This window comes from Nicotiana tabacum, chromosome 5, assembly GCF_000715075.1.
Source record: "Nicotiana tabacum cultivar K326 chromosome 5, ASM71507v2, whole genome shotgun sequence".
NCBI lineage: Eukaryota > Viridiplantae > Streptophyta > Magnoliopsida > Solanales > Solanaceae > Nicotiana > Nicotiana tabacum.
In genome coordinates, this window is record NC_134084.1 from 141861881 (window position 1) to 141874883 (window position 13003).

Sequence of the window (13003 nt, forward strand, 5' to 3'; positions counted from 1 at the left end):
AATTCTAAGGATTTAAAGAAACTAATTAATGATTAATTCTAAGGGTATCAGGCTCGTATGTTGGTTCCGGAGCCCGGTATGGGTCTGATATATCATTTAAGACCTGCCAGCAAAATTTGGTATCAATCCGAGTAGTTTTAGGGCGTTTCGGCTCGTTAGAGGAAAATTAAGAACTTGAAGTTCATAAGTTTGATTCATTTGGTTTTAGGAGTGACTCTTAGATTTAGCGTTGTTTCGGGCATTCCGAAGGTTCGAGGAGGTCCGTCTCGTGATTTCAGACTTGTCGGTATGTTCGGGGGGCCCGAGAGCCCCGAACGTCAAACAAACGAGGCTCGAGTGAAGTTGGGAATTTGGAGAAGTGCTGAAGCATTTGCTTTTGTCATAACAGCACCTGCGGTTGGTCGACCGTAGGTGCGAGACCGCAGAACCGGCCGTAGCCTCGCAGATGCAGACCAGAGCTGGCCAGGCCAAACCACAGAAGCGGCTACGCAGATGCGGCTTCAAGACTGCAGAAGCGGTCCTAGCCCTTTTAGCCAATTACGCACATGCGGTCTCCTCTCGCAAATGCGGGACCGTAGATGTTGTCCCCTGACCGCAGATGCGGAAACTGCTGAAGTAGTGAACTTCATTTAAGTCGACCTCCAGCCATTTTTTACCATTTGGCACACGGGTATTGAGTGATTTTGGAGCTATTGAGAGGGAATTTCCACAGAGCATCGTGACGTAAGTTCATCCCCCTTATTTCTAAGTTTAACACTCGAGTTTTGGGTAGATTAACTCGTAAAGATTTGGAGAAATCAAGAGGTTAGGGCTAGACCTAGGGTTTTAATAAAACTTAGATTTTACCACAAAATTGGTTATGAAATGAATTAGAAATCATATATTATTGATCCTTAGGTTATAGAGAACAACTTCCTTCGAAAAATTTTGGAATTCGGGCACGTGAGCCCGGGGTCGGGTTTTAGGAAACTTGTGGTAAGGGATAGGGAAATTGCTTAAATAGTTGGAATACAATTTTGCGATCTTATATTGATTAGTTCCTACCTCATTTAACTAGTTTTGGATCATTTGGCTCCGAATTGAGGGTTGAACTCGTTCTTGGTATTGGAAGTGCGTTTTGGAGCGAGGTGAGTCTCCTTTCTAACCTTGTAAGAGAGAATTGTCCTCATAGGTGTAATAATTGAGTAATTTGCTCCTAAATGCGGGGGCTACGTACACACTAGGTGAAGAGAGTCCGGACGTAGCTACTATCATGTTAATTGTCCGGGTAGTCTAGGACCCGTATCATGCTATGTTTGTGAATGTCTCTATATTTTCTTGCTAATGTGATCACTTAGGACATGCTAGAGATTTGGAAAGGAATACAAGTGAATGTATACACTTGTTGGACACTTGTATTAATTTTACTTGGAAATAAATGCGCATTCATGTATTTCTTGATATAAATTGTGGATCGGGCCGATCGCCTTAGTAGAAATAGATGCATCTATGGTTCGCGCCATTCGACCCTCTGGCAGTGTACAATTTATTTTCTGTTGAATCGGGCCGTCGACTCCGGCATAATGTGCTTGACCGACTAAATATTTGAAATGTAAATGACTAATTGTAAAATTGTTAAGAACGTGACTTATTACCTCTTGCTGCAAACTGTTGATTATTTGCGACTCCCTTGTTTAGCTTAACACTTCATTATATTATTTGTCCTTAGTAAGTATCAAGTCGACCTCTCGTCTCTACTTCTTCGAGATTAGCCGAGACACTTACGGGGTACATATTATTTATGTACTCATACTACACTTCTGTACTTAATTGTACAGGATCTGAGGCAGGTACATTTGGTTATCAGTCTGGTGCGCGCCCCTGATTCATAGTCCGAAACTTCCACGGTGAGCTGCCCCTTCCTGTGCCGTTCAGCAGCTTGATGGGGTCTCTCTTTATTTATTTTTGTTGTCTACTCTATTTCGGACAGTAAGATGGATTTATTCTTTTGTATATTCTACTAGTTGCCCACAACTTGTGACACCAGGTCTTGGCACTCACATTAATAGACGTTTCTTTTGGGTTGTATAATTATTATCGAATGTTGCATATTATCATATGTTTTTAATTGCAAATTAAAAAATTTTGTAACTGTTTTGGGTAAGTAAAATAAGAATTTACTAATACTTTCGCGCTGGCTTGTCTGACAACGATGTTGGGCACCATCACGATTTATTATAAAAATGGATCGTGACAAATACTAGTAGTGAATTAATTTAAACTCATACCTAATACTCTAGTTCTGCGCGCTTGCCAATCAAATAATAAGGTGGTATTTAGGCATGTGGAGACATTTCCCGAAAGCTCAATCGATTGGACTGAGAAGTAAGTAGACAAAAAGAAATGTAACTGTGACTCTACGAGTATGCAGTGTGTTGGTAAAAAACATTTTCTGGAAGAAACTGTCTTATCACCCAACACCCTCTAAAACTTAGAAACTATTTCAAAATGCCAACAGACAAAAAAATTAAAAAAATAAGCCCAGAAATTTGCTTTTTCCCTTTTAATGAAAAATATTTTTTCTCCCTACCAAATACACCCCATAAGGATTCTCCCAACAGAGTAAATTGTGGACTTGTCCACAGCATAAGGTTTTTACTGAGTTTGTCACCTAAAATTAGCGAACATTTTAAGTCACGAATTTCTCCTACTTATAAAAAGGATGTCCAAGTATAACAGATATTAGATAAAAGATAAGGTTTGCAAACAACAAAGTCTAATATCCATGAAGAAGACCCCAACAAAACACGAGGGGATTATATTTTCAACCTTATAATTTTACTTCACAATAACCAATGATGACATTTATGGCACTTTGGTGGCTTAGCTAATATTTTCCAAATTGACTAATGATAGAGGCTAGAGGTGTCAAATGCATGGGTTAAACCGATTTTAAGCGGGTTAAAATAGATTGAGTTAATAAATAGGCAGGGTCAAATGACCCACCAAAAAATTACTTGGGTTGAGATGTGTTTGATCAATATGAGCTAAAATTTATGTCATAGTCCAACCCGCCCAACTCTTATCAAGCTTTAATTAATATGTGTTATTTTCTTATGAATTGTATAATTACTAAATAAGACTTTTTTCCTTTTGTTATGGTCATATATAATCAAACCAAAAAAAATGTAAGATATTTTGGCAAAGTTACTCATGCGTCAATTTGGACAAAAAATCAACCCAACTTTAAATGAGTTGAGATGAATTGGTCAAGATGGACTGAATTTAATAAATAAGTGGGTCAATAACCAATCCAACTTTAAACGAGTTGTGCGAATCATTTGGACTTGGGCCAAATTTGACCGCCCTATAGAAGCCTTATTTAAGGAGCATTTTAATTATTTGCAAGTGAGTAAGTGAATCTTTAAAGATGTTCTTCCACTTCTGGATCCTATTCATTTTCTTTATTTGTATTTTCTGTTGTTTCATGGGTAAAAAAGCATGTACTTTCGAAGACACGCATCTAAAATAAGAGAAAGTAGCTTGAAATGATTTAATAAGTATGCCATTCTGATTAAATGTGCTAAATAGGGACGAGAGACGTAAACAACATAGAAAAATTATCTCAAAAGACCAACAATACGTATGAATCAATTTAACTAAGGATAGAAATCTATAGGGACAAAAGATCCATATAAACTTATTGAAATTAAAGTGTAGCTATTGTTGTTTTGAGATTTGTCAAGAATTCCTTTAATTTTATTAGTTAGAGACCTATATGTAAGCAAAAGTGTGAAATTTAAAAGACTTGCTTTTTGCAGAACTTTTAATTTGGAATTCATATAGTTATCCTAATTAGTTTTGGATTGAAGTGCAATTAATTAGCTAAATGAATATTCGAAGAACACCATATAAGTGGCAGCCAACACCATATAAGTTGCAGCCAAATGAACACAAAATGTCTCCAACATATCATAGTGGAGTGCACAAATTCTACCATTTATTTAGCAAAAATAAAAGATTATCGGAAGCAGAGGCAACTTAACAGGTTAACACTTAAATGACCACATGACCCCTAGAAGTCTAGAATATAAGTATTATGTGTATGGATCTTATAGACACAATCAATATTATTGTTAAGAAACATTATTTATGTTATAAATCGTGAGACGCGTGTACTTAACTACTTATTATTGTTGTTAATATTATTAACTTGTTTTTAATAATTTCGTTATATAAGTTGCATGATTTTAGTATAGCATAATATATTAACAACGCATATTGGTGATAAATTAGGAAAAATAAGATGTTTTAAAATTATTTTATGAGTAATTTTTGACAAAATCAATATTTACAACAATTAAAGATATTTTAATGAGCTTATCAGTTATCATACAATACGATTATATGGTCAAACCAAACAATAAAAGTACTATTAAATCACAACAAACAATACAATCTATCTAATTATTGTATTCATAGAATATTATAGTTCAATAGAATACATATAAAATGATATGCAATTAGACTCTAGAAACACCAATCCGAAACAAAGTCTAAGTGATTAATGATATATACACTACAATGGAATGATGTTAATAACAAGGAATTTTTACAGAAATAACCAGCCAAATTCATTGTTTGTTTTTTCTAATCGATATACATAAATTATAAATTGATTATATATATATATATATTAATTATGTATTATTTTCATATATTATATATTTATTGACGATTTTAATTTAAGTGATTGGATGAACTGCTATTTGGTCAATTCTTAAAAGGAAATTTTGCAAAAAAATAGATCCAATGGGTTTAAGCCCCAAAAATGGATCAAAGTCCGGCCCATATTTTAACCCTTCTGCTCCTCTGTGCTACTTATATTCATACACGGACGAAAACCTAGCTCCCTGCAAAGGCGTCACTCTGTTCATCTACTCTTAAAAAACCCTAGCAGCCATTCCCCTTCCCCTTAACCCCCGCCATTACCAATGGCAACAGCTGCCGCCATTCCCACCACCACCGTTCAATCCTTCGAAAATGACATGGCCACTGACGGCGCCGTTCCTCTACCCGCCGTCATGAAAGCTCCGATCCGACCCGACGTCGTAACCTACGTCCACTCGAACATTTCCAAAAATGCCCGTCAACCTTACGCCGTTTCCAAAAAAGCTGGTCATCAAACCTCCGCTGAGTCATGGGGTACTGGACGTGCTGTTTCACGTATCCCTCGTGTCGCCGGTGGCGGAACCCACCGTGCTGGGCAAGCTGCTTTTGGTAACATGTGTCGTGGTGGTCGCATGTTCGCTCCGACCAAAATCTGGCGCCGTTGGCACCGTAAGATCCCCGTTAACCAAAAGCGTTACGCTGTTGCTTCAGCTATTGCTGCGTCTGCTGTTCCTTCGCTTGTCCTTGCGCGTGGTCATCGTATTGAATCAGTTCCTGAGCTCCCTCTTGTTGTTTCGGATTCAGTTGAGAGCATTGAAAAGACTTCTAATGCTGTCAAAGCTTTAAAACAAATTGGTGCTTATCCTGATGCTGAGAAAGCTAAGGACAGTCACGCGATTCGTCCAGGTAAAGGTAAAATGCGTAACCGTAGGTACATTTCCCGTAAAGGTCCACTGATTGTGTACGGAACCGAAGGTGCTAAGCTAGTGAAAGCCTTCCGTAATATCCCTGGAGTCGAAATTTGCCATGTCGATCGACTGAATTTACTGAAGCTTGCTCCTGGAGGTCATTTGGGAAGGTTTATTGTGTGGACTAAATCAGCTTATGAGAAATTGGATGAGATTTATGGTTCCTTTGATAAGGCGTCTGAGAAGAAGAAGGGATACGTGTTGCCCAGGCCTAAAATGGTGAATGCTGATCTGGCTAGGATTATTAATTCTGATGAGGTGCAGTCCGTTGTGAGGCCAATCAAGAAGGATGTTAACAAGAGGGCGACATTGAAGAAGAACCCACTTAAGAACCTGAATGTGCTGCTGAAGCTTAACCCGTATGCAAAGACTGCAAGGAGAATGTCTCTTTTGGCTGAGGCTCAACGTGTTAAGGCTAAGAAAGAGAAGCTTGACAAGAAGAGGCATCAAGTCACTAAGGTATATTCTTCTAAAATTTTGTTTATAGCAGTAGACACATATCCTGAGATTTTGTGTAGTTTTATAACATTGGCCTGAAATAAGCTTATATTAGATAACATTATCAATGATGATTCATATAACCATCCCCAATTTGTTTGAGACTGAGGATTAGCTCTTGTTGTTAGTTTAACTTCATGTTTTAGTCACTAGTTAAATCACCATCCCCAATTTGTTTGAGACTGAGGATTAGCTCTGGTTGTTAGTTTAACTTCATGTTTTAGTTCACTAGTTAAATCTCTTTAGTGATGGTATAAGAAAGAAGTTGCTATTTTATTTACATAAACATGTTAATGATTGTCTTTAAGCTAAAAGTTGATTTAATTTTAGCAGATCTCGTTGAATAGAATGTACTTATGCATGCACAGTTTTCTTCGATGATCTGGTGTCCTAGTTTGTTTAGATTGTTTGCTCAGAGATGATTCTGTTGTTTGTTTTCTGTTTGTCAGTATAATTTGTTGATTCTGCTTTACAGAGGACATTCAGTTTGTCTTTTGTGCACTTTGCGTTGCTATTAGTACTCATTTATAGAAACTTTTGTGGTTTGTTCTTGCAGTTGCTCTAATTTATTATCAGTTCTTTAATGACATTCTGATTGCTTTCATTGATTGTTCTGTGATTCCCTCTTGAATAACTAAATGTATGTTTACCCCTGATAAGAGGAAGCTAATAAGTTTTGGTAAGGAACTGGGATGTGTAGAGATGGGTTGTTGTGATATTATGTTAGCTCCCAAATTTAATTTAACACCTGACATGTAGATTGTGGCGTGTTATTTTTATGTTCTAAAAATTTTAGCATCTTCTTCTACTTCTAGGGATCTAGTGAGAATACCTATCATCTTCAGTATTATGTTAGTGGAGGCAGAATATAAAATGTCAAATGGACACATCTATTTTGCCATTTGTATTTAGTTTGTTTATGTATTAGACAACTGTTCTTTTTTGCTTTATATTTTCTTGGTTTTGTTTTTGGTAAACAACTTTGAATATCTGGAATTATTTTGAGATTGTTGAAAGTATCACTTACGTAGGACATTCTTTGAGGCTTTTATGCGGGTGAAAATCCTATACTTGCCCTTTTCTCAAAGACAAAATGTGGGTGAAAATTGTAATACTAATACTGACTAGACATACTGCACATAATTTTGAATTAATATTGCTTTTGTTAAAGAAAAACCAGAGCTCTGTTGATATTAAAAAATACTCTGCCAAACTGTGATCCAATAGAGCTAAAGATTGCACTCTTCAGTTTTTCTTATCACTGCCGAATTTGTTTCTCCACAATCAAATTAATATGAATATAGTTTGTAGCATTCAAAATGTTTAGTTGTTTTAATATTAATTTCACCAAAACCCACAACTAAATCCCTAAAGCAAACCATTTTCTAATCCAATCTCAGCCTAGGTGTCCCCCTTGGTTTAATAGCACTTTAATAACGCTGTATTTGGCTGTGAAACCTGAGTTTGGTTATGCATTATGTTACTCAATTTTTCTTCTTTTCTTGTTCCACAGGAGGAGGCATCAGCTATCAGGGCAGCAGGCACATCTTGGTTCAAGACAATGATTTCAGATTCTGACTACACAGAGTTCGAGAACTTCACAAAGTGGCTTGGTGTTACACAGTGAAGGGCTTTTTTGTTTTGAAATCATGTTAGAAACTATTTTGTTTATTTGTTGGTTCAGTCTGATCTTCTACTCAGCTTTGATGGTCCAAACTATGAAAGAGATTAAGTGGGAGGGAAATTACATGCTCAAGTCACCTAAGTTGTTACTTGCACATATATTTCCTGACCACATTTTGTTGTCAAGTTTTGTTTTAGTTGGAGTGTTATTTTTGTCAGATATGGTATTAAGTATTTTATGGAATAGCCTTTGTAATGAATTGCTCTTCGACATCGCATGTCTGATTTATCACTTTGATATGTTCAGCCTCTCATACTTGTGTTCGTTTAAAGTGGTGATTGGACACAAAACGTATCTGGTGTCTGTTGCTTTTGTGCTGTTTAAGGACCAACAGTAACATGACAATTATTAGTGTGGTACCTGGGGTGCTTATGTTTATAGAGCTTAGCTGTAGTTCCATCTATTCTTCCTGGTATACTCACGTATGGCTGCACAAGGATTAGCTGATTTTTCTAGTGTTCACCTAGGTTCTCGGTTGTTGTAGAAAAAAGGCAAAATACTTTAAAACCCCATTAAACTTAACACGGATTATTGCCATTACTCCTGGACTCTAATGTGACAAAGAGTATGGGTGTACACGAAATTGTACACTATTTATTTCTTCTTTTGATGCAATGACTATTTATTTCAACTGTGTATTTTCAATTTTTCAAGTAAAAACTGTAAAAAAAATATATTTTTAGAGCACCATAATTTAGAGCTATATAAAAAATTATTGCCAAAAATAATTAATTTCAAACTATGTATTTTTTATAACTTTTTAGATGCCTTGACTATTTATTTTAATTGTATAAATCTTTATTTTCAGGTCAAATTCAAAAAAAGATTAACTAAAACTTTATTATTTTTAGCCAAATTTTTTTTTTTACCTAAATAATGTAGTTCTATTCACGTTTTATCATAAATTATATTCCAAAAAAAGTTCTTTAAAGAAGTAACATACTTAAAAAGGTAAAAATATATTTTATTTTTCAAAAAAATGCCACATATATAGGAAAAATTCACGTGGCAGGCGAGTGCACCCACACTCTTTGGTACATCAGCGTCCAGGGGGTAATGGCTCTCAAAAGGCCAAATTGAGGGGTAATTAAAACCATAAATAATTTAAGAATATAATTAATAATCTGTGTCAAGTTTAGGGGGTTTTAAGGTATTTTACCTTTTTTTTTAGTTGGAATCAAGGTTGGCTCCTATGGTTAGAGATGCTTATAGGAAAGAAAACTATGGTAATATGACAAGAGGGTAGGTAATACTATTGTTTCTTTTTCAGCCTTAAGTGTATCCACAAAATCAATGAAGAATGATGAAGTGTTCGGACCATAGGTATTTTGTTACACCCCAAGTTTTCATACGTGAGAGTACGTCGTAAGTTATTGATGTAAGCTCGGAAATGAGATTATATTTGGAAGAAAATAAAGTAAGTTAATCATGTTACCTTGGAGGTTACAAATATTTAAGATCATGATTAACGAGTATCAAGAGGGTTGGAAATCTTAGAAGCTAAACCAATTGAAGAAAATAAGTTTCATCGAAAGTCGACAAGCTTCGAATGTTATAACATGTACTTTGGGTTATTAACATGATAAGGAGGTTATTCTATGAGTTATATTAGTCGTATGATATTTATTTTCTACATTTTGAAGGCAAGCAAGTTGTGGAACAAGAGTTGGCAAAGGTAATCACAAGTTACATTCATAAATTTGCTGAAATTTAGGTCAAATGTATCTGAGAATTTCTCCAAATATACTTGGAATCATGGGGTGTTCTACCTACCAAATTGAAGGTCTACGAGTCTAGTTTCTAACTCATTAAACCGTTCGTCAATACGACATTGGAGTAGAGAGATATTCGTATTTTTGTGAGACCACGCAAGCAGCTCCCAAGGGGACCCACTTAGGTGGTGGTTGACCTACTTCAATTTATAAACGATTTGGACGCCTATTTTTGCTCATTTTTCAACTAAAATTCGTCTCCAAACTTCTCCTAACCCTCCTAAACATATACCACAACGATTTGAAGTGATTCCAAAGTGATTACACCATATTTCAACATCAAAACTTAGTTCTAGTGAAGAACAACACCTCTTTGAGGTTGTGTTGTCATTGAGGATTGTTGTGGGCTGTATTTGGATGAAATTCCAAGTTGTTGCTGCTGTCTAAGGTGAGTATAACAGCCTACTAATTGTGCTTAAGCTTGCTTGTATGTTGGTTAAGTTGTTAGGATGATAAACTACAATATAATACTTGGATTAGCTTAAGTCACTTCTATGGTGTTGTATTGCTATTGAGGGTTGTTGTAAACTGAATATAACTTGGATTTTGACTTGAAGTTACTGTATAAGGTATGTATATTGTTATCTTGCTTGTGCCTAAGGTTATCTTGATGTTTATTAAGTTAAATGGATGAGCTAGACATGAACTAGTGAATAAAGTTGCTAATTGAGGATAGTTGAAGTTGTGGATTATTTTCGTTGTTATAAATATATGGTTTAAGGCTGGAATCATTGATTAATGATTTCATTATCATGTTAATGATACTTTTATGTTGAAGTAAGAAGTCTATAAGGATTGATAAGGGGTATACAGATTCCAATCGGAGCTTGCCGCTCGTCGTAATGTAGTTGTGACTTGTTGTTGTTATATGGTGTCTTGATATTGATAATTATGTATTGATGGATTGCTCTGGTAATTGTTGTTGGTATATGGTATTGGAGGAGGCCCTTGTTACAAGGGAGATGCTGCCCAAATTTACGTAAACGAGCTACTAGCTTAAGTTATAGACTTAGCCTTTGCTCAGCACTGATTTTGAATCTTCTTATACTATGATAGATTGAGTTGACTTGTTTGAAGAGTTTCTTGGAAGGGATTAAGGACTCAACGGGTTTAAGGTATGTTAAGGCACTTTCTTCTTTCTTTTGACATGATCTAAAGTGAAATGAATACGCTACTTCATAACGGATCTACTCCTAGCAACTAAGGTTGTCCATGTTGTTCTTTCCTTATAAAATTATTCTAAGCAAGTGTGTATGATCCTTGAATCCTACTAAGGTTCATATTGAGGGTATGGATGTCCATAGTGCTCTTAAGTCACTCCAAAAGGTTTAGAAGGTGATTCCATGAGTTGAGCATGCATTATATATATGTATCTATTTTACTCTACCGAGCCGCGCTATAGTCGGCCGGGTACGGCACCTATTGTGCAACCACAGATCAGTTGGTTTACCGAGCTCCACATGGCCGGGTACGATTCTACCGAACCTTATGATGGTCTGGTACGCTTTTACCGAGTCCTCTTTGAGGCCGGGTACGATATGATGATGATGATGCCCACAGAGGTGAATGTTTTAAAAAGTTTATGTATATATATGTATTATGCATTTCATATCAGTAACCCCTAGAGGCACTCTGATGTTACAGGTTGTATCTCCTCTATCTCTCTTTTTACATTACTGTTCTTGTTTATGCTTTCCTGCCTAACATACTCGGTACTTTATTCGTACTGATGTCCCTTTTGCCTGGGGACGCTGCATTTCATGCCCGCAGGTCTCGATTGATAGGTTGACAGTCCTCCAGTAGGATATCAGCTCAGCGAAGGTGTTGGTGCACTTCACTTGCTCCGGAGTTGCCTATTTAGTCAGTATGCTTTGGATATGTATTGATTGGTATGGCGGGGCCCTGTCCCGACCTTTATGATTTTATGTACTCTTAGAGGCTTGTAGACAGATGTCAGGTGTATGGATACTTGTATGACCTTGTCGGTCTATGTTTCGAGTTTACTAATGGTCATGTCGGCCTTATAGGCCCGTATGTCACATATATTAGTTTGTATATCATGTTGGGTCTTCATATGTTGAGTATTCCCTTATGTTTTATTCTTGTTATCTCATGACGGGTTTTTTGGCTCATTTACTCATGATAACATGATAAGAAAGATATGTTACGTTGGTACTCGGTTGAGTAAAGCACCGGGTACCCGTCACGGCCCTTCGGTTTGGGTTGTGACATATTTAACAGTGTTTTAAAAGGTTTTCTTGGGACTTGCTTCCTTGCTCGTCCCGGAATGAGGCACTATCAAAACGCCCTATGACGCCCAAGCGCATGAATGTGCGTCCGAAATATGCCTAACGCTCACCGCTCAGGTTGCGACTAACCATTCTTAGCACAATTGTGCATCAAGTTCCCTAATTAATAATTAGTACTGTTGAAACTCAAACATTTTCAACAAATAAATGATTAAAGTTCTATTAATCTATAGAAATATGAAGATTGAGAGTAACTCAAAATAATGAGCCATAGTATTGCATATTTACTTATTGAGAATACAATATCATTAGAAAGCCAAAATTTATTTACATCTCCAGTTACTTTATGTATTCATATTTTAGTTATATGTCTCTCAAAATTATTAAATTTTATTATTTTACTATTTGAAAGTAAGTTTATATTTACTCATGAGGAGTAATATTTTAGATTACATTATTAATGGAGTTTATTGATTATTAATGAAGTTTATTGATTATTAACTTTTCGAGAAGTAAATTGTGTAGCATGAAAATATTTTTTATAAATATTGTGATCTCTTAATTGTTTAAAAGATAAGATGTTATAGTTGATTTTTATTTTATAGTAACCTTAATATTATTGCAATTGTTTATATTAATTATAAAAAGTACTAAATAATTTATTTAGCGAGTTGTTTATTCTTTTTAATTCTTGCAGTTTTAATGTTTTTTATATGTTTTTTGTAGTTATTATGCTACTTTATTAATTTATAAATTAAAACTTTAAAGATTCATAGGGCTATGCCTCATGGATCGGGCCTTACGCCTCGCCTCACGTTAAAAATAACGCTCCGCCTCATACCCTGTCTTTTAAAACGTTGGAATTTTGAAAGCTCATTAGGAGTTGGTGATCTGTCTGATTATTGAAGCTCTGGTTAAACCTAATTGACAATTCACCAATTTGTACAAAGTGAATCGTGATTCTTCAAAAAATAGAAGTGTCGTCCCACAATTATTTGATTAGCTATATTTGTCAAATTGCACGTTAAGACATAAAAGGATGAGTGGGAACATACATCTAGAAGTCCAGAAAATTGTCTATAGGAAACAAATATTACTTGATCAGATACGACATAATATATTTGTACCTCACAAAATAAAAACTACTCCACTTCATATAATTACTTTAAAAGAAAAACTTCA

The 13003-nt window shown here is 35.6% G+C and overlaps 1 protein-coding gene across 1 annotated transcript; it reads left to right on the plus strand.

Moving 5' to 3' along the window:
- The first annotated feature begins 4878 nt into the window (after positions 1-4878).
- Positions 4879-8050, plus strand: LOC107812501 (large ribosomal subunit protein uL4-like). Its single transcript, XM_016637627.2, has 2 exons — positions 4879-6077; positions 7630-8050. Exons 1-2 carry the CDS (start codon positions 4974-4976, stop codon positions 7741-7743), a joined length of 1218 nt encoding a protein of 405 aa, XP_016493113.1. The 5' UTR covers positions 4879-4973; the 3' UTR covers positions 7744-8050.
- Positions 8051-13003: the final 4953 nt, after the last annotated feature.

Bases quoted from the DNA above. Each gene is read 5' to 3' on its own strand.
- LOC107812501 (XM_016637627.2), top strand. From the start codon at position 4,974: ATGGCAACAGCTGCCGCCATTCCCACCACCACCGTTCAATCCTTCGAA. The intron at 6,078-7,629 runs GTATATTCTTCT...CTTGTTCCACAG, and splicing joins AGAGGCATCAAGTCACTAAG to GAGGAGGCATCAGCTATCAG.